General features: G+C 39.3%; 6 protein-coding genes and 1 pseudogene across 7 annotated transcripts; 1 reads left to right on the top strand and 6 right to left on the bottom strand.

Moving 5' to 3' along the window:
- Positions 1 to 3,633: 3,633 nt before the first annotated feature.
- LOC116193035 (protein JINGUBANG) lies at positions 3,634 to 5,439 on the bottom strand. The gene has a single exon (XM_031521768.1). The coding sequence runs from the start codon at positions 5,209 to 5,211 to the stop codon at positions 3,943 to 3,945; it is 1,269 nt and encodes a 422-aa protein (XP_031377628.1). The 5' UTR covers positions 5,212 to 5,439; the 3' UTR covers positions 3,634 to 3,942.
- A 4,026-nt stretch (positions 5,440 to 9,465) lies between these two features.
- Positions 9,466 to 11,904, bottom strand: LOC116201678 (protein ARV 2). Of its 2 annotated transcripts, none has more exons than XM_031533038.1 (11): positions 11,686 to 11,904; positions 11,541 to 11,588; positions 11,356 to 11,445; positions 11,207 to 11,276; positions 11,034 to 11,101; positions 10,842 to 10,936; positions 10,626 to 10,692; positions 10,445 to 10,520; positions 10,178 to 10,254; positions 10,008 to 10,062; positions 9,466 to 9,918 (listed from the first exon to the last, which is right to left on the bottom strand). In XM_031533038.1, exons 1-10 carry the CDS (start codon positions 11,785 to 11,787, stop codon positions 10,030 to 10,032), a joined length of 726 nt encoding a protein of 241 aa, XP_031388898.1. In that variant the 5' UTR covers positions 11,788 to 11,904; the 3' UTR covers positions 9,466 to 9,918; positions 10,008 to 10,029. The 2 variants fall into 2 exon arrangements, with proteins under 2 accessions (XP_031388898.1, XP_031388980.1); XM_031533120.1 differs by having other exon boundaries at positions 11,207 to 11,252; positions 11,686 to 11,890.
- A 631-nt stretch (positions 11,905 to 12,535) lies between these two features.
- Positions 12,536 to 13,468, bottom strand: LOC116201789. The gene is made up of 2 exons (XM_031533230.1): positions 12,991 to 13,468; positions 12,536 to 12,841 (listed from the first exon to the last, which is right to left on the bottom strand). Exons 1-2 carry the CDS (start codon positions 13,331 to 13,333, stop codon positions 12,825 to 12,827), a joined length of 360 nt encoding a protein of 119 aa, XP_031389090.1. The 5' UTR covers positions 13,334 to 13,468; the 3' UTR covers positions 12,536 to 12,824.
- Positions 13,469 to 14,754: 1,286 nt separating this feature from the next.
- On the bottom strand, positions 14,755 to 15,719 carry LOC116192681. Its single transcript, XM_031521294.1, has 2 exons — positions 15,112 to 15,719; positions 14,755 to 14,947 (listed from the first exon to the last, which is right to left on the bottom strand). Exons 1-2 carry the CDS (start codon positions 15,347 to 15,349, stop codon positions 14,931 to 14,933), a joined length of 255 nt encoding a protein of 84 aa, XP_031377154.1. The 5' UTR covers positions 15,350 to 15,719; the 3' UTR covers positions 14,755 to 14,930.
- A 993-nt stretch (positions 15,720 to 16,712) lies between these two features.
- Positions 16,713 to 18,315, bottom strand: LOC116192458 (annotated as a pseudogene).
- Positions 18,057 to 19,976, bottom strand: LOC116207841 (serine carboxypeptidase-like 40). Its single transcript, XM_031540940.1, has 4 exons — positions 19,911 to 19,976; positions 18,752 to 19,145; positions 18,510 to 18,616; positions 18,057 to 18,359 (listed from the first exon to the last, which is right to left on the bottom strand). The coding sequence occupies exons 1-4, from the start codon at positions 19,974 to 19,976 to the stop codon at positions 18,057 to 18,059; spliced, it is 870 nt and encodes a 289-aa protein (XP_031396800.1).
- A 667-nt stretch (positions 19,977 to 20,643) lies between these two features.
- Positions 20,644 to 26,606, top strand: LOC116198681 (crossover junction endonuclease MUS81). Its single transcript, XM_031528936.1, has 15 exons — positions 20,644 to 21,005; positions 21,106 to 21,197; positions 21,296 to 21,377; positions 21,475 to 21,561; positions 21,646 to 21,771; positions 22,144 to 22,351; positions 22,619 to 22,742; positions 22,867 to 22,994; positions 23,266 to 23,411; positions 23,745 to 23,802; positions 24,125 to 24,283; positions 24,664 to 24,743; positions 24,835 to 25,072; positions 25,480 to 25,566; positions 26,162 to 26,606. The coding sequence occupies exons 1-15, from the start codon at positions 20,794 to 20,796 to the stop codon at positions 26,264 to 26,266; spliced, it is 1,932 nt and encodes a 643-aa protein (XP_031384796.1). The 5' UTR covers positions 20,644 to 20,793; the 3' UTR covers positions 26,267 to 26,606.
- Positions 26,607 to 27,185: the final 579 nt, after the last annotated feature.

The following is a 27,185-nucleotide window of genomic DNA, read 5'->3' as shown; positions in this document are numbered from 1 at the left end:
AATCCGGTCGAGCCGGATCGGTTCTTTAAGGGATAAACTTCTCTCAACATAGATGTTTTGCATTCATAAGGACTCGAATTTGAGTTCGAGATATTGCTTAGGCGGAATAAGTGCCGAGTTATTTAAATCAATCCATGTTGGCGGGCTGATGCATTTATTTTATATATATATATATATTTCATGGTTACTTCAAAGGTCAGAAAGAACTTAGCAAAGACCCCCTCTCACTTTACATCTTTGTTATATCTAAACTTCTTAATACTGCTGCTATTGAACGTAGAATATTGTATCATCCTTCCTGCTCAAAAGTGAGATTCACTCACTTTGCGGATGATCTTATGATTTTTCTAAAAGGGGAGTTGAATTCCATTAAAGCTGTCATGGAGATCTTTGATTATTTTTACAAGTTATCTGCACTGAGGTTGAACCTAGCTAAGTCTGAAATTTTCTGTGCTGGAATTGGTGAAGAAGCAAAAAGGAAAATATTGAGGTTGAGTGGATTCAATGACAGTTCTCTCTTAGTTAGATACTTGAGTGTGCCCCTTGTTGCTGGTAGATTGTCTGACAAAGACTGCAAACCTCATTGATAAAATTACGAGCAGAATGGATGGTTGGGCTGCCAAGAAGTTGTCATATGTTGGGAGATTACAATTCATCAAATCTGTTTTCCATTCTCTTCTAAATTTCCGGTGCAGTGCATTCATAATACCAGATAAGGTTGTAAGAATTGTGGAACAAAGGTGTAACGCAATTTTATGGAAGGGATAGAATGTTGTAGCAACTGGTGCAGAAGCCAAATGGAGCCTAGTTTGTTTACTTAAGGAAGAAGGAGGTTTGGGGGATTGAGATGTGGAAACCTGGAATAAGGCTTGTGTATTTGGTTATTGTTTCAACGAGCCGGATCCCTTTGGATTGCTTGGATTAATGCTATAAAAGGCAATAGTTTTTGGTTTTGCAGCCTCCTACCAATTGTTCTTATGCATGAAGAAAGCTTCTCAAACTAAAAGACAAAGTACATCCTCTCATTAAACATACAGGTGGGGGATAGGAAAAACATTTTTTTTGGTGTGATAAATAGTGTCCATCTAGCCCATTGATCAACTGCTTGATGAGAAATTATGTTAGCCTCCAACTGAAGGATAGCTGAGGTATGGTCAAGAGATGCAGGAAGACGTGCAATAGCAAGGATGCCTGGGGGCGCACAGATATTGATGAATCTTGATACTTTGTCCTTAACTGAGGGGATTGAGTATAAAGCTTGTTGCCCCTTTACAAAAAGAATATGAGAGAGAGTTCTCGATGTTGTAGGACAGCACAGGGCTGTGGGTGACTAGTGTGAAGAAACTCGATGTGCTGAAGGCAATCTAAAAGGCAATTCAATTTTAGTGGCATTACTAAGACTAGCTTGGCAAGCCTACTTGTATTGGATATTTAAAGCTAGGAATGAGAAAGTTTTTTTATGGAGTTGTGCCCATTTCAGAAGGGATCTGGTCCTCAATAAGACTCTCTGTGCAGGGGAGGTTGCTGGGAGCTGCAATACTAATTTTTTTTTTCCCTTGTTTCTCCTGTTGTATGGAGCTGTGTGCTCTGCTCTGTAAAAATCCCTGTTAGGAGTTGTAGCTTTCTTATCGGGGCTTCAAGCCTATGTGGGGGTTCTCTTACTGAGACCTCTTTCTGAAGCTTCAATTGACTCTTTGTAATTTTGGCGATGTTTTGCTAAGTTCCATAAAGAGCATCCATTTCGAAGGGAAAAAAAAAAACAATTAGAAGAAAAATATTCGATAGTTCTACCTCTACGTTTCAAAAGCTCGGTGACAACTAAATCACTAAAACTTGAGCATTGATGTAAAGAAATTCCATCGATGAGATGCTATCATCGGCATGAACTGGTTGGTCATCGTTATGCCTCCTGATTTGGGAGATGTTTGGATCCGAAGGATATCTTATTTGGTTCACCAAATAAATAATGTACTCCTGTATTTAAAGCCGTAGGATATTATTAGTCAAGAAATCATCGTATTAATAAATGCTACCGAAGCTTCCCTTTTTCTCCTCTTTGGCGTGTTGCATGATCTGAGTATTCTCCGTTGTTCATTAGTCCTCTTTCTTCCCAAATGCTTGCTTATGGAAAAGCTCCAACTAATTCTTGTTTTAGAAGACTGGTCGTGTTCGAATATAAAGAAAAAAGCCGGGTTTCCAGTTCAAACTCCGAGTGGAGGTCAGGTCAGATTACTACAGCTGAGCTGAATATACAAATTCTAGCTTTTCCCCAAAAGGACTAATCGTAATCCCCCTTGCTTCAACTTTTTGAATGGTCCTAAAAGTGTTCGGCATAGAAAACTCTTGGAAAAGGAAAAGAGGAATGGCTGCATTCCTTTGAAGCGTTGCTTCTGCGGTGGTCTTTTAAGACGACATTTGATCAAAGATGTACTTTGTTGGGTGGTCCTGTTGTGTAGAGGGCGGTCGGTCTTTTTGCTTCAGAAAAGAAATAATTAAGAGAAATCTTTAATTATAAAAATATAAAGTTGCAATATTTATGCAATATAGAATTTGTATCGGCTTTGCTTTTGTATGCATGGTTTTCTTGCTTCCGTTCACACGAATCAATTAAGTTTCATAAACTATTGAGCCTCTTCATTCACTTTATTCTTTTCTTGCTAATGAATCCGAGAAACTTAAAGCTCTTTGTCATACGTCGCTCCTAACAAATGAAAAACGGAAAATTCAGGCAGGAATATTTCATTTTTTGCGCCTCCGGGATTATTCTGCCGGGCTATCGTGCATTAACAGATATGAAAACCAATCATATCATAAGAATATCGAGATTTGGTGCGGCATTTTCACTTTCGTTGGCTTCTCACGGACCTCTGCATGGGAGCTGAGCAGATTCTTCAGGTTTCACTACGAAGCAAAGAATAAAAAGTTGAATTGTTGAGAAACTTTTGGACTGGTAGTTGAACCCCGTCAATCCCTCTCTCTCTCTCTCTCTCTGCTTTAGAGCTCAGCAATCTCGATGCTTTTGTTGTTAAAGGATGGCCTTACGAACCTATTTCCTATTGATTAATACGACGATGGACTGAAGGATATATAAGCTCCGAGAGAAGCTGTGGTTCGTCTAAGCAATCTTTGCTTTCAAGTAATTGAAACTTGACGAACAAACCAAAAGCACGAGCCAAGCCCCAGAGGTCTGTTCAAGGTAGAATGGACATTGCAGGCAATCCCTTATGATCTTTAACCAAAACTCAGTTATTCTACGTACTGCATAATTCCTGCTCTTAACGGTTAAATACCGCATGAGGCTTAGCACCTGATACCCGTTCGAGAAACAATAGGGCGCCGATTGACAGAATGTCGAGATTAAGGAAATTTTCCATTAGGTCCCACTCACAACGAAGCAAGCCTTTGTTTCCTTTCTTTATGTTCCCACATGTTTGCCTCGTAATGATTAATGATTTTGATGAAGTCTAATGTTTTGTCTTTTTATTTTTTTTCTAATCGAATTAATTTTTTGTCTTAGCATCCGGTGAGCTAATGATTTTAAGTTTATATTATTTTCCTTGTTTAATTTCTTCTAATCAACAGCAAGATTAAAGATTCCCCTAAGAAAATAATGATCGATCCATCCATTGCAAGTAACAAAGAATAAAATTATCATTTTAATGATCTGATCAAACTCTTCAGGTTTTTACAATTCACAGAATATATTCAACCAAAATCAATCCACGCCTATTTCCTCTCTATTTCCCCTCATCATCTATCTTTCTTTAACAGGAAAAAGAAACATAACAATCAAGACCAGAAACCGAAACTCTATTAACACTATGGACTCGACCCCAGAAAAAACTGATCTTTGAAGCACTGCTGCCGATAAAAGGGGAAGCAGCGCTTCCACTCCGATCAACAACGTAACTAACTTAAAGTTCACAAACTTGAAAAAATTCCCTAACACAAAATGGAACTTTCTTCTGTACTTGTCAATGAATCTGTGTCCTGCTTCTTGGTGTTGGAGTGTTTGGGGACCCACCAGACCCTCAGGCTCTTGTCAAGGCTCCCACTGTAGAGCATGAACCCATCTCCGACACTGACAGATGAAGCTTGCAAGCACTTGACAGGCCCTTCATGGCCTCTTACGATCCCGACCCGAGAGATCTTCCCGAATGCTTCCCTCTTCCATATCCCAATGCTCTTATCCGCCGAGCCACTGCACAGGTATTCACCCACCAGGCACATACACAGAACAGCCATTTGGTGAGCTTTTGTCTCGGAAACCAATTTCCAGCTGTTGAAATCACAGCTTCCTTCCCAGCCCATCACAAACCCATCAGACCCACCTCCATAGACCCACTTCCCATCGTCCGAGACCACCACTGAATTGACGGAAACATCCTTGTGGCCCTCTAGGATGCCCTTCAATGAATGCGAGCTCTTCCCTTCCTTGCCCTTTCCCCAAGCTTTGATCTTGCCATCGGCCGAGGCCGAGTAGACTATCCCCTTGCAAGCAATCAGCCCGTTGATAGCATCGTCGTGGGCCTTTATCGACTCCAAACACTTCAAGTCCGAGATCCTCCACACCTTCAGGGTCTTGTCCCAGGACCCCGAGTAGACCAGCCCGTTGTGGACTGCCAAGCAAGAGATGCTGTCCGAATGCTCAATCCAAAGCTTCTTGTGGTGCCTCCTTGTTTGGACATAATTGCTCTGCTTCATGAACTTCCCCAAGTAGTCCTTTGTAGTCGGGAGCGTATCAATCAGCCTGAATACATTCTCCGACCTCCTCGAAACCTTCCAAACCCTGATCCGGGAATCCTGATGGGCCGTGAACACTTTATTGCCAACAGTCACCAGAGCCTTCACCGACCCATCCCCCTGGCCAAACTTCGTGAAGAGTCGCAAGTCGGGCTGCTGCCACACGATGATGTCCTTGCCTTGGGAAGCACTGAGTATGAACTCACCGCAGACAGCCAAGCAAGAGACAGAGCCGACGTGCCCGCTCAGGACTGCGAGGGACCGATGGGACTGCGGACCTGAAGAGTCGGGCGTGCAGGGGAGTTGGTACTTCACGTCGACGACCTCAAACCTATGGGAACTTCCGGGGCTATCATCAATCTCGCTGCTGCTTCTGCTGGAGCTGCAGCTGCTGCTTGCTGTTGCATACAGCAAAGGTGTTGTTGAGACTTTAGGCTCCGATATTGGAGGGCTTGTATGACGAAACATGGTGGCGACAGAGTACCCTGTTTGCTTCTGAGAGAAAAGGTGAAGATGGGAAGTGAAAGATGAGATTTTGCGAGGTGGGTTCAATCAAAACGAAAGAGAAGAGAGACGTTGTAGGGATTGGAAGTGAGAACTGTTGAGATTGGAAGTAATTATAGACAGAGAGAGAGAGGAGCGGAGGAGTTGTAAAGGAGGCAGAGGAAGAAGGGACACAGATTTCTTGATGAAAAGGTTTCCAATAGAAAAAGGAAACAAAATATTTTATTAAGAGAAAAAAAGGAAAAAGGGAAACTGAGGGGAGGTTGCAACGGCTACTTTGACATGTATGTATTATATGACTTCTACTACTCATGCAAGTTAGGTTCGTGGAAGGACCCACTCCCGCCAAGCTCGTTTTATCTCACTTATTGAAACGGTTCAGGCGTTTATTTTCCTTAATCAATGTCTCACATTTGAGTCTTATAGATGAAAAAAGTTTACGTTGACAGAGCTTTACTCATCAACGGTCAATCAAGTTCGAACTGAATTAGTCTAAGCTTACCGAACTTTCGAATACCATGATTCAGATCGAAAAATTATATATTATAGAAGTCTAAAATTTAAATAGTTTATCTTTTGAACTTTTTTATTGTACAATTCATAACATATATAATAATATGTCGAGTTGTTGCCTGCCATCTGTTCGAGCTAGATAGGCCTCAAGGCGATGCTACGATTTCCTAGGAGTAGCTAGACTTCATTTGATGGATAGCAGCATGCGGATCTTGTGAAACTCGTACTATGGTCTTTAATTCATCATCCGTAGTTTGCCGAAAATAATCTCATGTATTAGTACTAATAACAACTCGATTGTATGTAAAGTTCGGTTTATTTTGTAGAATTTTTTGAGAATTATCGCATTAGTAGTTGTAGGTTCGGGTTGGTTAATCAAGAGAAAAAAAACATGAATTCTATGGCATTATATATTTTGCAGGATTCTAATTCAGACTTTTAAATGTACGTTTGGTTTCAGAGTTAAATAACTTTGATTTTGATTTTGATTTTGATTTTGATTGTGGAAAAAGACAAATGAGATGAGATTATAAATTTGACTCGGAAACGTGTGTTTTTGTTGTGTAGTGCGTTGAGTTAAAGTTAAAGTTAAAATTTTTTATTTGGAAAATGTGTTTTTATTGTGTAGTATATTGAGTTAAAATTAAAAAAAAAATTATTGTGAATCCAAATAAGGCTAGAATTTTCTTCTGTTGATTTGAGCCTTCGAGTGGAGATATCATTGAAGTACCAAGTCTAATATTTCTAGAAATTTTGTGGACTTTTAATCGAGAAAGCCATATAGCTCCTGCAATATATATATATATATATATATTTCCATTAAAAGTAATTATCAAATTCCTAGGCCAGCTTAATTAAGGAGCACTACTTGTCCGTTCTTCCACTAAAAACTTGGGTGAACCTTCGGCCAAACTTCCTTAGGGCAAAAAAAAAAATTCTATCTTTGTTTTCTATCCCCACGTCAACCCACACACGCATATATACATTAGTACAATAATGGGAAATATGCTTCTAATAATGTTTAGAAAACATGATATTTCTCCATATAAAATCTTTGTCGGAGACTGATGGATGGCCTCAAAAGTAATTGGACGTGAATATATATTGTATTATGCTCATATGACTTTATCCAGCCAAAAGAAAAAAAGAAAAACTTTACAATATTATATTTTCCAAATATATGTAAATCGACACGCATAATTCGTTATATATATATATATATATATTTGACATATTATAGAAATAAGAGAGACTCTTTAGTGTCCTTAGGTATCGAAAAATTGACCTGACCGTCTGATTCGACATACTATTTTGGGTCCACCTTGATACATCTAAATTGGTATTAGATCATATTAAGGATATTTCTCTTTCTCTCTCTATATAAATATCTTGTACGTAATTCAATATCCTTGATATATCTCTAAAATGTTATATCAATATCTTTATGAGATATTATGCTATTTTTAACCTTATATTTGATGAGTATATATACTTGTTATGTGCAATTGAATATTTAACATGGGTTACAAATCCTAATATGGATATTGTGTACACTTCTATAAATACCTCTCTAAATACCTATAAATTATGTATTCAATTCTTTATTATTTCTCGTACACACTCTCGTTTAAATATCAAAGAAGGAAATCAATATTCCCTCTAGATCAAATTCGAGGCTCGTGGCTTGCACTTAATCCGATTTTTTACAACCCCAACAAATCTAGTATTGTAGGAATGAAGAAAAGATAAATATTATAAAAGGACCTAGAAAATTGAGAATTAAATTACAATTTTTTATTGTACATGAAAATGTGTCATTATACGACAATTTTTTTTACTTGTTTTTAATAAGTTAAGATCGTGAATTCACGTGGTTAGGCACACTAGGTATAATGATAATCACCATTCGTTATGAATGAAACATTATAATATTCTACAAGGATATTATAATATTCTAGTCCTAGTTTTCCGACAACTTTATGGGAACCCTTGCCGGCTATCTTGATGTTATTCTCATTTTAACGAATGATTTAAACGACAAAAATGTAAACGATGAAATTATTAATGTTGCCTTTCTCTTTATTATTAGACTCGCTACATTGATAATTTTTTATCAAGCCAAAGAAGAAGTGGTTTATGTGCGTGGGATGCATGGTTTTGATCTTATGTCGGGGAAGAGGATTTATACATTATTAATTTTTCAATCACAAGAGAGGTCATGGGCCTAAAAACAATAAAATAGTAGTCCGACAATTAATATCAAACTTAAAATCTATTGATTACATGCGAGAGTATGCGCCACTACACTATACCATCTTTGATAGTAGATTATTAATTTAAAAGGTTGATTAATAGATTAATTGACTGGCTACCAGAAAAGTTTTCAAACTCAAAATAAATAGAGTGCGCTAACGTTTTGGTCATCAAATTTTAGCAAGCCAATATGTTGGTCATTGAGAAAATTTTGCCATTAATTTAGTCCCTGAAATTTCAAAAATTTTAACAGGAAGACCCTTTTAGGCCCTTCCATTTCAACAGTTTGGTCCCTGAAAAATCCTAAAATGGGGCTTTTTGAAAATTCAAGAACTAAATTGATAGCAAAAATTTTTCTGGGACCCACGTTTTGATTCATTGCAAGTTTGAGGACCCAAGTGTTTGTACGCTTAAATAAATATTATTGGTGATGTACAATTCAATTCAAGGTTTAGATTCCAAGAGATGATTTATAGACCTCGTAAATAATCCCCGACAGTACAAAGAACAACAATAGTAAGAAATTCAAGCCAAAGAAAGAAAAAAGAAAAAGAAAAGACAAAAGAAAGAAGGCAATTGTAATAATAATACCTAGTAACGATAGTAGCTTCATGGGGATTGAAATTGAAACTTGTTGATTCCGCTAATGGAGCCGACTAAGGGTCGGTGATTTGTGAATTTAATTAATGAAATAAGGAATCTATTGTATAATATATTGTTCGATCGATATATTATAAGATGTGTCGTGTACATGCATTTTGCCCAAATTCAGCAGATAAATAAAAGGATAAATCATATATATTTATACGTATGCACATATATATGTTACCGAGACATGCCCGTCGAAATGTTCCCATTCTTGTGCACTGCAATTGAGTTTCATCTCGACGCTCATTACCGACAGGGTGAGGACACCTCATGCTAAACACGACCTTATCGACGGGCATAATTGCAATTTGCAGTTCCGGATAGTACTGGTCGGAAAAGAATACTTCGTTGTCATATTTATGAGAAAAATGAAAACAAGCAACGTTATCAACTTATCACGAGGAACGATTAACTTACGATATGGGAAATTAATTATCCACCCTCATTATCATTCGCATAATATAAAAAGAGGGTTAGTTCAAGTGTCACTAATGCGGAGGACGATTAGGTTGGTTGACTCTCTCATATCAGATGATGCAAGCTTAAACTCCAATTGTCGAAAGGCTATCACATTTTATAGTTCAGACTGAGTTTTTTGAATGGTATATAAGCCAAGAAGACATTACCAGAAATTCTGTTCAAAGCTTCCAGATACATCTGATCTTTGCAAGTTGGTGTAAATTAATATTACATGTAAAAGATCATTTTAAGACTTTAATTAGTCGGATCTATTAGGTCGCGTTGGATCCTTGTGTTGCAGTCCTTGACGTTGTACTTACTATATAGATCGTAAGTGAGACATGCTTCAGCACAACCCATACGAAATATTATTCTCGCAATATACACGACTTTCTCGTAGTATATTATATATATTACAAGAGCGTCAGATACCGCATGGAAGCTAACCGAACATAACATCTGTGTCCCAGCAATGGATACCCTTTGAAAGGAATAAGTCAGAACAATCAATGTCTGAGCTATTGTATTGTATGTACGCTCACTTCGCTGGCTCGCTAATCAAGTCTGACTGCTGATTCCAAATATGACCAAGGCGTTGGTAGTTCTGGATTCACAGCAGTGGAATCGGAAGAGCGCCTTCCCCGGTCCTGTTCCATGTCCAAATGCTAACAAATTGGACGTGCTTGAAGGGTATTACTTTCTCTCCCCGACTCGTGGAGAGAATACTTTGTTGCTGCGCTTGGTTTTACTCCCTTCCAGTAAACAAGAAGCCAGCCTCCAACGATTGTGTGAGGTATCCTGTTAATGGCGATAATATTTACAATCTCCATTTACTCGGGAAAGGCAGGCCACTAGAAATAAGATACGAGCACGGATTACGGATGTACCTCAATGATTTGCAGCTAATGTTTAGACCACTCGAGAGCAGCACCACTTCCAAAGCTGGTGCAAACGATCAATTCAGCACCGTAACATGAAAGATAGGAAAACAAAAAGGAGCAATGGTATCCATGTATCTGAATTGGTGAACTCAGTTGAATGTCTTAACTCTGATTACCTGTGTAGCTAAGAACTTGGCCGCATGAGCAGCAAAACAGCCCATTATGCATCTTTTTGTGGTTGAATCAGTGATCACTGATGACAGAGTAAGGACATCGAGGGAAAAAAAGAGACAGCAGACCACAAGAACAATTGGGTCCATCAGTTAAAAGAAATAAAGTTCAAAAGGAGCATCTGACAACAGTATAGCCGCATAATTCAAGGATGATTTCATCATTGTTTTCAGTATCATTTGCAAGTGAATACGAGCTACTACACTTCTGACCTTTCAATGCGATCGCATTTGATGATAAAACAAAAGCATCCACAATGAATACTACAGAAGAAGGGAACTCCCAAATCTGCGGAACATGCAACCCAAGGAAATGAGGCTGGCCTGAGAAGAAGAAAAGAGAAATTCCAAAACTTTTTCATTGACGGATCTCTCAGGTTTAAGCAAGCCATACCATCATAGCAAACAGGAAAATCTTCCAATAGCTGGAGATGAGAATCACGAGCATAAGGTCCTTCCACCTGCAGTTCAAAAAACATCAGATTGCTCTGCAACATTAAAATGTCAGAAAAAAAGGAGAAACAACCAGTAGCTTTGTAACATTATACCCAGAAGACTCATAACTGTTACTGAAGACAGTAGTAAGCTATAACTTAAACGGTGAGCATACCTGGATAATTCAGCTTGGATGGTGAGAGAAGATCTCACCCCAACTATAAATACGGAAAAAAGGATGAAATTGCCGACAAACACATCTGCAAATATCTGCAGAGACAAGTATTCGTGGAGTCCCTGCTTAGGAAAAAGAACATGGCATGGTTCATAGAGGAATGATTACAGTATACTAAGACGAGAATGAAACCTTGCGACAGATCCAGGTGAAAGAAGGTAAGCCTCCTCCTTCTGCTTCCGCTAATATCAAACACCTGTCTTGGAATGCTAAGGAAGCCCATAATTTATTGCACAGAGAGTTCATTTCTGGAAGTAAGACAGTAACAAAAGATGAATCTTATTCACTACGACATCAAAGGATACAAGCATCCAAAGCAAGAAATCCCAGTGCCGATTTCCACAGCAGCCCCTGCTCGGCATTCCCAAAATCATCCTTCAGTTATTACCTTGAGTAAGACGAGACAGCACAAGCTCATATGAACTAGGCAGAGCAGTGGGCGATGAATTGTTACCTCGCAATCGACAGTTTCTTGGAGAAGCACATTGTAGAGGAGATGCCGGTAAGCTTTGGTCTTGTGCAGAATTAAATCGATCAGCAGAATCTATATTGCACATACTCAGCAAGAAGAAAATATATTAAGCTCAGCCCACAAAAATCAAGACTTGAGCGCACCAGAGAGGCTCGAGCTGGGCTTACCATGAGCTCGCATTCGATGTACTCGTCAGCCACTGATTTGCAACGTTCCTGTGAAGAAAATTCATCGATAAATCCCTGAGCTGATCATTGTTCACAGTAAGGTGATTGAGAGAGCGGGGATCAGAGGCGACGGGGCGGAGCTTACGCATTTCATCAATCGGATGTTTCCGGGAGAGTACTGGACGAACAGCGTTCCGATGCCATGGCCGCACTGCACGCATCTGTACTTGGTCGCTTCACTTCCCATGGTCTCCTTCCTTCCTCTCTGTTCCAACGCCGTTGGAAGGGACGGACGGAGATCGCTCGAAGGACAAGAGACAGAGGAAGGAAGGAAGAAGACGGCGGGGAACTGGGCCGTATCTAGGCCGGTCTGAAATAATTATTAACTCGGCCCGATCATTGACCGCATGGGCCGTTCTGGAGTAGTTATTACTGTCCATTATCCTTTTATCGGCCCCACAATAGGAGTGTAAGTGAGAGAAGATTCGTGAACTCCACTTGATGAAAGCTCGAACTCAACTCGATCTTGAGCTGAGCTTGTCGGTTGAAAGAGCTGAGCACGAGCTCAACAGTTATCGTTTCGAGAAACTCGGGATTCTAATCTAGTTTTGTGGTTTTACACTCACGCACGTGTATATGTTATCGCATGTCACTATGAATAAGGCCTAATAAAGCCATAACTATTGAGCTCGAGTTTGATTGCATCCGAGCCTACAGGAGCTCGAGCTCGAGCATAATTGAACCAAAGCTCTTTTGCTTCATCGGATTGAGCCTTGTCAAGCTCGAGCCTCCGCTTTGTATAACTCGAGCTCGATCTTGGATGTCCATGCTCAACCAAGCTCAAACTCATGAGAGAACGATTAAGCCCTAAGATAGAACTGCCCAATAATTATTACATTAGCGCAGACTTTATCATTTACATTATAACTAAATAAAATTTAGGAGTTTGTCAAGTTATATATTTAACTTTATATCGGTCAATTATTGGATCTGTATAATCATAAATTTGCTCACATCTACCTATATATATATATATATAAGCAACTCTCATTATTTATCGGAGTTCTATAACTTTGAACTGAATTACAACCTTGTACGATGCCGTTGCCTATATATATATATTTTACCTTGCATAGGTACTAATTGAGATATGATGATTAATTGCATGCATACATGAAACTTATAATGAAACAAAAGTTTTATTTCATATTCTTCTCTATAGGGACTGCGCCTTTCTCCGGTAAAGATCAACCTTTTCCCTTCTCCATCGGCTTATAATCAGATTCACGGAACTATGTAGCCTGCACAACCCAAGTTATTATAATTATATTCTCGGTATCGTGCATTAGACAGAATCAAGAGAGCGATTAAACATTGATAGTCCGAGATAAAATCATTGGTCTATGATCTGCTTTGGGGGATAATCATAATTGGATAGATTAAAGCTTACTTCCACATTTGGAGCCGTGACCGAGCGGCTTGCCACAGAAACCAGCCACAAAGACAACCTTCTCCATGTCCAGCAGCTGCTCGATCTCCTTGGGGAGGTTCTGGCATATGCAGCCGATGTCCGCATCCTTAACGGCATCGCAACAGCCCCTTGATGGGTCCTCCTTTGGTGCCCCCTTCTTCACAAAAGGGCTGCACTGGTCTGCCAGCGCCCGCGGATCCCCCTGACAATTCTGTGCTGCCACCTCCACGTCCAGCTTTGCGACCAACAGAATCAGCAGGAACCCGATAGCTCCCGCCACTCGGAGACAGGAAACCCGATCCCCATAGCTATTTGATGCCATTATCGAATTAATAAATTCTAGCTAGCTCGAATAGCAAATCTGTACCAGCACCAATGTATATAAGGGATTAATCTCTCTCGTTGTCGGAATGAGTTGGGAAGTAAGTCCTGCTGGGTGTATATAAAGGGGGACATGGCATTGTTGGGGAGGGGGAGGTATATGTCTTACCATGTGAAGTGAAGTGCCTAGCTAGCTGTTAAATATTTGGAAACGTGAAGTTTGCTTTGGTCGTTGCCTCAGATATCGATATCGTCCAATTAAGATATAGTGAGTTATTTTGCCTTTTGCGGGATAAAGGGTTTTTGGTCACACCATTTGCACTTCTCCTATTAATAAATTCTTAAGCGTTACAGTACTACGTTTGTGTTGATTGATTAATAATACTTTTTTTATGGTAAATTTTAACCATAACTATTCGATATAGACTAGTACTGCACCAAGTAAGAAACTGCGCTTACATTGCAATCACAATACAAAAGGAATGGCAGATAATAATCATAATATATAAGATGGCTGAATTATTGCCGGTAAAACTTTTTAAGAGATGAGAAATTAAGTACTTTTCTTTTATGCAATCCCCCTCTTTCATGATATGATTTTTGTTTAATTTGAATTTTAAATACCAATTATGAAATTATATCGCCGACAACGACTTATTAATATGGGAATCTGTTTTTTTTTTAATGCAAATCCATATGCCTTACTTATGATTACCATATTATTATCGATATGAACTTCATTTAAGTAGTGGGAGGACGACGGGGTCAAAACAATATCGTATGAATGTCAAGAGAGTGACGACGGACGAAGAAGACGGTGGGGAAATGGGCCTCTATTGACCTTCTGGGCGAGGCTGAGATAATTGTTACGGGCCATTCTCCTGTACGTTATGGGCCTCGTAAGATAGAAGTGCCTGTTAGACATTTTCCTCGTACTTTCTTCTTTTTTTTTTGGGCAAAAAAGTTCCCCGTACTTTGTCTTTATCTCTTGCAAAATAAAATAATATTTCGGACTTTATTTAGCTTTATTATAACATTTAGGCATTTTAACACCATATATCTCACGGTTTGACACTTTTCTTAAGAGCCATATCAGCAACTCCGTCAAACATTGACGGAAAAAAGTGATGCTGGGATGGATCTGAAATAACATGCAAATTATGGACCTTTTTATATAATTTTTAAATCATCAGATAAATTTAAGAAAATTATCAAATTATAAAATATATGATTTATGGTGGAAAAAAATGTTTTATGGTGATATTTTTCCTACTTTTTATAAAAGCAACAAGGTCCCGTTGGTGGTTCTATATATATATATATATATATATCGTTTTTTTTCTCTTTTATTTTTTTATTTATTTTTTGCTGAAATGGAAATTGTATAATCGAATTTTAGAATTTCGAACTGAAGTACAACCTCATATAAATTTCATAATTTTGGCCTTGTATTGAGATCTGAGTACATTGATGAAACTTGCATGCAGATGAAACCGGTTAATTAAGAAAATGAATTTTCTTTTTCATATTCCTATATGGACTCCTTTTATTCTAGCATGGATCAAGCTTCTGTCTTCTTCATCGCTTACTTCATAACTTCATGGAACTGTGTAACCTGCACAAATTAAATGTGTGTATCGAGTTGAGTTTCTCAGCATCCGATGTTTGAACAAAACAAAGAGTGATAAAAAGCATCTCTTATTCTATAGGGCAAGAGAGATCCACTGGAATCGATTCGTCCGGAGAGAATTATCCAAAATTGGATGAGCTTAAACTTACTTCCACAATGGGAGCCGTGATCAAGCGGCTTGCCACAGAAACCGGCCACATAAACGAGATTCTCCATGTCCAACATCTGCTCAACGTCCCCAGGGATGTTCTGGCAAATGCAGGCGATGTCAGCGGCCTTAATGGCATCACAACAGCCCTGGGATGGGTCCGTCTTCGGCCCATCCCTCTGCACATAGGGACCGCATTGCTCCGCCAGCGCCTGGGGGTCCCCCTGGCACTGTGTCATCGCCACATTTGGTTTTGTTGCTAACAGAGTCAGCACGAACACCGACACTGTGACTACGCGGAGACAAGAAGGTCAATCCGAGTAGCAATTTGATGCCATTATATATCAACTTTAACTCTGGTCAGATAGAACGATAGATATGCGCTTTGGTTAATTAAGCTCTCTTGCTATCTGAATGAGTTGTGAAGTCTGGCTTGTGCGTATGTATAGGGGCATGGTGGGGGGAGAGTAGGTTTGTCCCATAAGTGCTAATTTCTTATATGGATATGAGAATTTTGCTTTGCTCTCTGCCTTGGATGTCATCCAATTATGACGCAGTCTTGTCTTTTGCTGGTCCAAGATTTGGTCACACCATTCGCACTTCCCCCCCTCCCCCCCACCAACCAAATTAATGAATTCTTAGAAATTAATTACCATACTAGTTTTGCTTTGACTGTTGATATATATATTTTTTTTTGTATATTCTGATATTTGTATAGACTCCGATTAATACATTATAAGCTCGATTGGACTACCAAGGGAATAAAGCTTCCACAACATAAATTTTCTCCATTCACAAGATTTTAATATGAGATTAAAGGAAATAAACACTAAATCGCTTGAATCAATTTATATTGTTAATTTTGTGTTGATTTCCATTTAATAGATTCTTCCAATTCCAGGTTTTCAAATTTTCCTTCCATGCGTATCCCGTATTCAGAAACCCAATGTACCTTGATTAATCCAATTCGAGTCCAGTTAACCCGCTTAAGAGTAATGTTGCGTTTGGTTTCATAGTAGGATTTTAAAATCAGATTTTGAAAAAGAGTAGTATAAATGGGATCCACTCTTTGACTTTGTATGAATTATGTTATTTTATTTTGAAAAAAAGTGATATAAATGAGACCCACTCTTTGACTTTGTATGAGTTATTTTGTTTTGTAGTGGGTAGAGTTAAGTTAAAATTGTGATTTTAAAATAACACTATGAAACCAAACAGGACATAAAGCTCTATTGATTAAATTAAATTATTTTTATTTTTATTTATAAGATTCAAATTCAAGACTTTATTTAAGGAGGATAAGCGTCAATCGATTGAAAAAATTCTTTATAGACTGGGTTGTGCAGCATAAACCTTGCTTTCCTCTTGAGAGAGAGAGAGGACCTAGGAGTGGACATCTGGAAGACAGCCCCCGCCACAACCATAAAAAAGGACGCGGCTTCCGAACATTGGGAAAGCCCAAAGATCAGGGCCCAAACACATATATAGACCAAAATGGGCTGCTTCGCTAAGCCCAAATCCTTATAAAATGGATTTCCAGTTCAATTGTTACTGTTATTAAGAGGTCAACGAAAAAGCTGCCAAACACCGGCCGTGTAACGTAAAAATAATGGATTTATATGAAAATTGAGTTTTATCACCTCACAAATCGAGTTTTTTGGTTGGAGACGGATCAAAGTGCTCATATTTATTGCAGAATTTTTACATGATTTTAGCGGTTAGGGAGAGACGTGCGAGCGAGAAAGTGGCTTATGAGAGAAAGAGCTCTTTGGGTCTCGTAGGCTGGCACTTCATGCCCCGCTGCCTTCACTGTCGCAAACGTTGGGATTCCGTCATTGTACACTTGCGTGTATCCTCCCACCTGTATACAAATAAATGCATGGATGGCATCGTATATTGGTGAATTCATCGGTCCATAAATCTATATAACACATACAATAGCTGGTATTGACTGAGAAATTATATTAAGAAATATTATTCACTACTTCTCATTATAATTAATAATAATTGATCGATCGATTGATTACCTCGACCACGATGTACCAAGGATGCCACGCCGTTTTCGCGGCAAGGTTCATCTTCTTAATAGAATACTTGGTTGAGGTGACAGGTACCAACGCCGTCTGTATCACCACTGCAATTGATATATATATATATATATATATATATATATGGCATGCATGTATATATGTATCAGATTGATATAAACCTTATTCACCAGCAGCTGATCAAATTATATTTATATATATATAGATATGCCACTATCTAGTTTTATTACCTGATAATCCAGACTCGAAGGCCGTTCGCCATAGACTCGTGGAGGAGGGTATGATAGTGGAAGGGCTGTCTCTCCAAGTATCGTGTATCATGTTGCTGCCAGACTGCCACTCGTACTTCAGTTTGGTCACGTTCGCATGAAGGGCTTTCTGCACTTCGGGGAGGTTCATGTACGCATGCACATAGTGATCTCTGCACGGATCGTACTTAGTAACCTGCTTGCAATGCATGCACATCCCATCATCATCACGCACGCACGCACACACACATATATACACGTTATGGCACAAGAACTAGCTAATAGAGTCGATTGAGCTTACGGAAGCCTTGGTGGGCTTGGAAGTGAGTTTGGAGTTGTGGCACAAGGGTGCATAGATGCGGTACATGTCAATGCCGTTGAGGATATTTGGCTTGACTGCCATGGTTGCTGCTAGGCACTGAGGGGACGGTTCAATCTTAGTAGTGCGTGTGAAGCTGCAATATCTCTTTAGGTTCTCGGCCATCTCGTCGAGGATCAGTGCATGACTCGCAAGAAAATTGTACTGCCCGGTAATATCTGCCTTGTCTTCGATCAGAGCATTTCCAATCAGCAAAATATAGTCCATATGTAAAAGGGGGGGTGGGGGGTGGTTTTGCTAAGCGAAATATACATATATCATTTGATTCATACTATGATTCCTTTGAGGTTGATGATGCTGTGATTGTTGGTCGCCCTCTGTTGCGGGCCAGGATATGATGTGCGAGCTGAGGCACGTAATGCCCTGCGTAGCTCTCCCCGGCAATGTAGAAATCCTGTCCCCTGTACTCGGGAAACCTATTTAACCAGTTCATCAAGAACTTGTAATTTAACGTTGCCGTCTTCCCATCCTCATTCGCCGTGTAATTGGTCCATGTGTTTGAGTACGAGAACCCGATTCCTACTGGTGACTCCAAGAACAGAACGTTTGCAGCTGTATATATCGTGAGATGATCCTGGCCGTAAGAAAAACAAAGTCTTACAGATGAACAAACATTTATATATATATATTCTACATACAAATATATGATGATCAAATATATTTCACTGCACTCAGTTTATATATATATATATATATATATATATGCATGTACGTGTGTACGTACCGTTATTCCATGAAAATTGGTTTCTGTACAGCGTCTTCCCATCACTATGGACTCGGAAGGACCGAGTTCTTGCATTGCTCCATAGGCGAGGGATGAGCGACCCGGACCTGGCAGGTTAACATTCTTTCTGCTCGGGCACTTTAAATAATTTGTTCAAGACATCTGATCAATTAATTCCTTTTTAAGTAACTAGTAGAAAAGTTATTCGAGCAGTACGTAGCTGCTAGCTACTGTTTAATTACCTCCATTTAGCCAGAGGAGAAGAGGCAAAGAATCATTCTTTGATTTCTCTGCTACGACAAAGTAATAGAACAATGCAATTTCCTTGGATGCATCGACCGTAACATAACCGGCGTACTGGTCGAACTGAACTGGCGGTTGACCGGGCAGTCTCCAGATTCGGTCATTGTCCTTGAGTCCCACAGTGGCCGGCCGTGATCTGGAGAGGTTGCCGCTATAGCAATCATTAGCCGATCCCGTCTGATGTAGGTCGGTGTTGACTTCATTATCAAAGGCTAATAGCTCGGGGGTGGCGGTGCTGAAATCGCTCGTGTCAATGTTGCCATTGGAGTTGCCAAATAATTTGGCATTGTAAAAGCTGCCGGGGACATCAGCTGGGTCCGTGATGCCATGGCTCTTGCCCAGAAGAAGAAAGAAGGACGACAATAAAGTTGGAATGATTAATAAAATCCTCGTCGCGCTCTTTTGCTTCAGTAGTGGCGCTCGAGGGAGAGAGAGAGTTTAAGTTGGATTATTCCTATCTAATAGGCTAATACTAATTAGTGGCGAAGGAAGGTATATACATAGTTTGAGTCGACCGCTATATTCCCAATTAACTAATGGTCGTGAAGGAAGGGCATAATTGGTCCCCCAGCTGATCAATTTCCTCTTTCTTTTTCTCTTTTCCTTTTTTGGATAAGTATCCATTTATTGGTTCTACTTCTTTCAATAAAAAGAAATCAAAGCGTTTTTTTTTTTTGGGGGAGTATCTCTCCTCTCTCTTATATGGATTCTATTTATAGGAAAATAAGTAATCATAATTAAACTAATCTATATAACTGATTCCCCTTGGAGAATCTACTCTGCTGAAAATGTTTCACTCGGTATCTACGATATGATAACTAATGACTTCGTTTGTTTCGAGCTTTAGCTCCGTATTTCACCCATGAAAGTAGTAGTAATGCTAGCTTTCTTGTTCTTGAGATGTCACAACATACACAGGACCAGCTTGGAATTGGATCTCTCAATTGGATTCGGGAAGGCAAAAGGAAAGGCTTTCCAACACTTTGAAGCCCAAAATAATAATGCTCGATGTCCAACCCAATATTTGGCCTATCCAATAATAGACAGTTCGTCTAAGCCCATTTCCTAAAAAGACGCGTCTGGGCTCTGATATCAAACTCTGGGCCCTCTTCGAAACCATGGACGAACTCCTGGGCTCGAGAAACAGTATGCCAGTAAGCCCATCTGGCTCATCATAATAAAGCAAAGCCCTAGAGCTTTTTTTTATTACTTTTTTTTCGGTGTGAACCATGGTATTCGAAAACCCGATTAGGTCCTGACTAATTCAGTCGTCCCAATTTGGGTCACTAAGAGGTAAAACTCTCCCAACATAGATTTTTTTGTATTAACAAAAACTCGAACTTGATACCTTATTTAAGTGGAACTAGAGCTTATTCGCTTGAACCAACCCATATTGATAAAAGCCGTAGAGCTTTTCCACTTCTTATTGTTATCTCGACAAATTGGGATCTCTCGATTTCGAGAAAAGGGGACCTTCAACGGCCACCCCTCCCCTTTCGAGGTTGCCAGCCGTCACAAAAGCCACATGCGATCTCGAAGGAGGAAGGGTCGCTGTAGGCAAGACCCCCTTCCTCGGAATTGGGATGTTGGGTGGGGTCTCCCAATTTTTTTATTTTTGTTTTTTTTCTTACTTGTAGTATTTTTTATATTTGATTTTAATTAAATAATATATTTTAGATTTATTTTGAATGGAAGAATTAATGGTAGGACTAAAACGAACAAATTATGTAAAGGTTGTGATATAATTGAACGAAGAAATAGGTTTAGGATGAAAATGAAAAAGTCGGTAAAGGTTGAGGACCAAAAACACGCTGAGCTTTCGCTGCTCGCTCATTATTCAAACTGCAGAAGACGAAGGAGAACCTGGCGCGATCTCTATCTCTCACTCTCTCTCTTTCTCTCTGACGGTTCGAGTGGAAGATGATTGATCAGAAACCCTAGTCACTTAGCAGAGCAGCATAAGGTAATCGAGAGCAAGTCAATGTTGGGGTGTCCCGAAATGGAAAATCAGATGAGAGTGTTCTGCTCCGAGAACGAAGGGCTTGCTCAGTACATGAGGCATAAGACGCAGGAACTGGCGGACGCGCCGAAAGGGTTGTCGGAGAACACTTCAATGACTCTCAACAAGGCTTACCTCAGCGTCTGCAGCTCCAAAACTCCCATCACCTCCCTCAAGGAGTTCTCTCAAGTCAAGTAAGTGATTTGCGTGCGATTCCCGTTCCTGTAATGTAATGGTTGCATTGAATTCTCTACATATGATTTGGGGTTGATGCCGTTGCTCTCTCTGGCGCAGGGGCGTGGGGAAATGGATCCTCAGGGTCATGAAAGGCTTTTTCGAGAATGATTCCCAAGGTTCTGATCCTGAAAATCTGAACAACAAGAAAGGTAGGTACATTGCTCGTAAGACATTTTTGTGTTTTCTCAGTAATTGTAAAATTCTCTTCCCGGTTTCGTGACGACCACCATCGTTGTTGTTATTATAGGTAAGAAGAATAGTAAGGGATCCAAACGTTATCTTCCCCAGAAGAATTCTGTGGCTTATGCATTACTGATTACTCTTTACAGGTACCCGAGCATTCCCATTTCTGTTCCATTCTATTTCTGATTTATGGTTACTTATAAATGCGAGCTCGCACTTGATGGTTGGTCCTATTTTCTGCAGGGGAACCTCTAACGGGAATGAATTTATGCATAAGCAGGAGCTCATTGATGCAGCTGAAGCCAGTGGACTTTCCCGGGCTCCGATCGTGTAAGTGACTTGCTTCTGATGGTAGTTTGCTGTATGTTTGAGGGGTTAGATGAAAGCTTGGAAATGATGGCTGCTCATTCTTAGTCCAGAAAAAGGACAAGGAAAGCCTAGCCAATTTGGAAGTTCTCCGAGGGAATGGTACAGTGGATGGAGCTGCATGAAGACATTGATTACGAAGGGATTAGTTGTGAAGTCCAGCTGTCCAGCAAAGTAAGGCTGTTGGAGTCTGTGTCTTTTGCATATTTTCTGCTAACACTCTTAACGATTCCCGTCCGAGTACTTATAATGCACGGAATGTCTCTTTAATCTATACTCTTATTAGATTCTATTGGATATCATGTTTCTTCTCCAAGTGATGGGCAGGGAATAATTGGGTATTTATTTGTGGGAGATCTGATAATTGCCAGTTTAGGAGTATAATTTGGCGGCCTATACCAAATGCATATGATGCTTTGTTTTACTGGTACATTTATTATGGTTGTTAGTAATAGCATACTCCGTGTTATTGTTCACTTGGACGGTAGAAGTCATGACTATCGTTTCCTTTATGCCTATTCTGATGATGTTTATGATACCTTGCAGGTATATGCTTTCTCAGGAAGGCAAAGAAGCTGCACGTGAATGTCTGACAAGATCTGGTCCAGTGGATTCTACTAATAGCATTTGCCAAGGATCCTTTGACTTGGATGGTGATGATCCATCAAATCCTGCATTTGACAGCTCGGATTCTTCTCAAGAATTGATGATTCAGCAACATTTGCCTAAGAATCCTGCCAAATCTCATCGAAGGGTAATACTCATCTATCTTCTGATGTATGCCTGTCATTGCATAGCAAATACATTGTCATTTAGTGATCTATCAAGGTTGTTTTCCAACAACCTAGTCTCAGATAATTCCTTTTTATTGGTCATACTAAAATGTTTTGTGTGATCAGTCTGTTCTCCACAATGGCGATTCGGCACTGATAATTTCAGTTCAGTCTTTCTATCTTTTGGCCTTTAATTATGCAAGCGATCAAACTCGTTGGAGTTTTCCTTAATTATTGAACCTTTACAGGGCGAGGGTACCTCAAAACTTGGGCCGAGTTCTTTTCATTGTCTCCAGGAAGATAAAGCCTACAGCTCGCAGTTTGAATCTCGCTCTTCAACAGAGGATTGCAGTATTCATGGAAGTGTGGATGGTGAGAACCTCTCAATTTTCACTTTGTAAAACATAAAGTGCTTGAACCGAGACGTTCATTTTCCTTGATGAACATCGTGCCTCATTTTCTCTTTGGATCTTTTTTTTTTTTTTTTCCTGATCAGGTAGGTTGGATCTTTTGGGAAGTCAGAGCAGGTCCACAGAGTTTTCCAGGGATCTTCACAGCAGAGACAGTTATAAATCTGCCGATTCATCACAAAACTCGTTCAGTCTGAGGCCTTGCTCCTCATCTGTATGTCTGAATTTGGTTAACATGACTTACGTTACCATATTGAGTGCACTTGCCCTGTTCTCTATATTAATTATATAGAAATCTTAATTTGGATTTTAGCACAATTCACTGAATTGTATGTCATTGGTATTACCTGTGTTAAGCTATTGTTATGAAGTGAATTGGCTTTTTTGGTTATACTGATGAAGTGGGTTAAGTCTTTCCTCCCCTTTATTGCATCCCCTATCTTTCTGCCCAATATATCTAAGCTGTTGCATTTTGACTTTGTCAGGATAACTGTTTGAAGGAGGCAAGTTCATTGTGCTCGGAAGCTAGTAATGTTTTAAGCAGGCCTCCTTTGAGTGCTGGGGAAAATTTTGAGGATGCATATGAAGTAATTTTAATATTGGATGATCGGGAGCAGTTTGCCACTCGTGGGTCAGTAGTCACTGGTTTATCTTTCAACTCTTTTCACCTTCATGTGGAGGCAGATTTAGTTTCTGTGTGTTTGGTTCTTGGAGTTGGCATTTGTCTCATCAATAATCTTTGTGAATTCCTTAGCCACTTATGCCTTTGAGTTGATTTCCGTAGTGTCTTCCCTGATTGTAATTTATTACTGGCATCCTAAACTGGAGAAGATAGGGTTAAGGTTGCTGCTTTGCTCAAATGGATTATCTACTTTCAGCTTTAATCATCTTTGGCATTAATTGTCACTTTTAGTGCATTATATTGAATTGTAACGTAGCTGTTGCTAACTCCTTCTGTTTCCAGGTCGAGGTCAAGGAGAATAATTGACAATGTTTGCGTGCAATTCAAAATTAAGATAGAGGTAAGTAAGCTCTTATAAGTGCCTTGTCATTTCTTGTAAGAGATTTTGAAATTCAACAATCATCTCCTGCTGGGATGATATATTTTGTACAGTGTATTAGTGATCCTCTAGAGTGAGACTCTGCTGTTTTCTTTTTAGCTTTATGTTTATGTCACTTTAATGTATATTTAATATACTCCTAGGATGCCTTTCATTTTCACTTTTTTTAGCAGGGTCATTGATTTTCAGGTTTGCTATGCATTCTTCATGCATATCAGTTATAACTATGATAAATCCGATCGATACATATGTCTTTTTCCCATCGATTCGCAAATCCTTGCAGGTTAGGCGGCTGCCAGTTGGAGATGCAATCTGGATTGCTCACCACAAATATCTCGATGACGAATATGTTCTTGATTTTATTGTTGAGAGGAAGAAAGTTGATGATCTGCGCAGTTCCATTTGTGATAACCGCTACAAAGATCAGAAAGTGAAGCTTTTGGTAGTGATGTTTATCTTAATGCTAAAGTTTCGGTCAATCATATTTTTAGTTTGATTGAACTACATTTACTTGTTTTGCAAGTGTTGGGAGAAAAAATATGACGTGTACTGCCAATTGATACTATCTCTATTCCTGTGATTTATTGGATAAGTTTTCAATAAACGACCACCAGTTGATGGAAAAGTGGAACTGCTTTTGCAAGTCCACAAAACGGTTACCATCTAATTCGGAGCAATGTTAGTTTTCCTATCATCTAATTGCTGATGTTGGAGTAATGCGAGGGTGTCGTTTTTCAGTTCTCAATAGAGGAACCTTAACTTATTTCTGGATGCAGTTACGACCTATTGAACTAATCTTGGTATTCAATTGCATGTGTCAAGAGGTGTGGGCTCAAAAGGATAATATATGTCGTGGAAGGTGATGCAAACTTTTCTGAAGCTGCTGAAAGCATAAAGACAGCGTAAGTAATTATTTAAGGATCTGTGTAATAATTTACTGCATGGAAGATTGGGTTTTTCTTCTGATCTGTTCTGAATTTCATCTTTATGCAGTTGTTTTACCACTGAGATTCTCGAAGGATTTGACGTGCAGAGAACTAGTGGCTTAGGGGATACGCTGAAGAAGTACGGTTATCTCACACAAGCAATAACTCATTACTACACGTTAGAGCACCCAGAAGAAGCTTTACTTAAAGCTGGGGTATGCCCTCGGTTTGATGAATTTATCAGAAGGTGCCAAGATTTGGAGAAGATGACAGTCAGCGATGTGTTTGCGACTCAACTGATGCAGGTATCTTCCTGTAAATGGAAGCACTTTCATGCTGTTCAGGAAGTAAAGGCATCATGAAATTTAATATTCTATTTGACAATTAGGCTAGATTTGGTATCAACTAAAGGAAACAGAATGGTCTTGAATCTCTATATAAAATCTCTCCAAGTTGAAGGAAGTTCTGTTTCCGGTTGCTTCCATTCCTTCGTAACAAAAACAAGTAATTCTTTTTACCTGAATGACGTGCCCGATAAACGGCCAAAAGAACATCTGATTATGACCTTTCTCTTCCATGAAGCTCTCTAGTGTAGCTTCTAGCACTATGGCATGTTTGGGTGTGGAATATGGAGATCCGGAGTTGACTCTATTTTGTTCAGCAACAATAATCTCTGACATTCAGGTGAGCTAATGTACCATTTCTTGAATAGGTCCCACAAGTCACTGAGGAAGTTGCACTAGCTATCATTGATATGTACCCGACACTTCATTCTCTTGCCCAGGCCTATGCTCTTCTGGTGAGTGCCTTTATAGTTTGCATCTATTTATACTCAGCCAAACAAATAAAAAAAATGCATCTATTTGTGATATAATTTGTTATGATCAGTGTTTTAGATTAGCAAAGGAGGTGATCTAAAGAATTTCCCAAATTGCAATGGTTTTCTGATTCTAGACTCAGCTATTAACCTCAATCAATTGAGGAGCATGCCCTTGTCATGTTATAGGATGTCCATTGCTTTGTCCCAGACTAGCTAATTTCCTGGCTTTTGTGGTTTCTTGGTCATGCAAGAATCAATTGTCAACAGCTGCAATGGGAAAGGATCGACTCATTACTCTCAAAAAATATGTCTCATGTTTAAATGTTATGAAATTGGTGACTATCACAACAACATTCGTGGCCTATGCTTTTTTTTTTTTCTTACTTTTTCTTGAGGAAAGCTTAGGTTGATACATTTCAACTGAGGATCATAATTTGAGTTAGAATGACGGCTAAAATTTGGTTCTTCCCGACTAATATTTTAGATGGAAAAAGTTTGGTTGTTCTATACCAATCTTTTTTACCTTTTACTTTCCTATCATCCTCACCTTTAATTATGATTCTCTTTCATTAAGGATGGAGATGTTCGTGCTCAGGAGGAAATGCTTAGGAAGCAAAGCAACAATGTCATCGGTGCACTTGCCAGCAGGAACATCTTTCGGCTGGTTTGGGGTGACTGAGTACTTAATACTAAACCTACTTTAGAAGTCACATTTTGTACACAACCGAGTGTAAATATAACCCTCGAATGTGGTGCTTTAGCTGTTAGCAGTAAGACGTCAGGGATGATCATTCCTACTGTGTTCTTCTGAAAATGAAGTGAAGCGTGCTCTCGGGTCCAAATTGGGTGTTTCGGCATGTTTGTTTTGTCTACTGTTAAAATCGATGTTAATACCAGTGGGCGCAGAGAATGTTTTACGGAGTCCTGTGCAAAGTAAAAGGACAGTTGCTAAAGTACAAGGAATCTAATGGAAGCATAATAAGAAGAGATGTGAAATCTTTTCATGGCATATTACATTAGATTACGTATAATTATTATTATGATATTGTTTACAAGTAAATATAATATAGTTTTGATTATGTGATATTATGATATTGTTTATAAGTAAAAATAATATAGTTTTTGGTTACGTGATCGGCCCTTGGAGTTGGAGATGGAGATGACCACATGACCGCTTGTCCAATATTCGGTTGTGAATGTTTCAATCCTTTTATCTTTTGTTGATTCCCTACTGCCCACCAGCACGGCCTTGAAGTTAGGGACATCAAAGTTTGTTTGTTATTGAAAATTAATCTTGAGGTGGATAAGCTCAAGACTCAACGTGAGGGTTTAGCTTAGGATAGTTTTACGGCCCCGCCACAGAATGGTGCTTTACATCTTCGAGGTATAAGAATTGTGTGCAGATTTGATAGCGTCGGAGGTATAAATTGTAGAGAAATTTTCAAAAAATTATCCGGTGAAACGTTGGAAATTTACTGAAAGTATCTTTGTGTACAGTCAAGAAGCAGACCTCTGAGCGAGGATTACTCGTGCTTTCATCTGAAACCATAGGACGGGTGAGTGTATAAGGATAATTCCTTGCTTGCAAAGCTACAAAA

Source organism: Punica granatum, chromosome 1, assembly GCF_007655135.1.
Source record: "Punica granatum isolate Tunisia-2019 chromosome 1, ASM765513v2, whole genome shotgun sequence".
Lineage (NCBI taxonomy): Eukaryota > Viridiplantae > Streptophyta > Magnoliopsida > Myrtales > Lythraceae > Punica > Punica granatum.
This window is presented reverse-complemented; position numbering and strand designations above follow the sequence as displayed.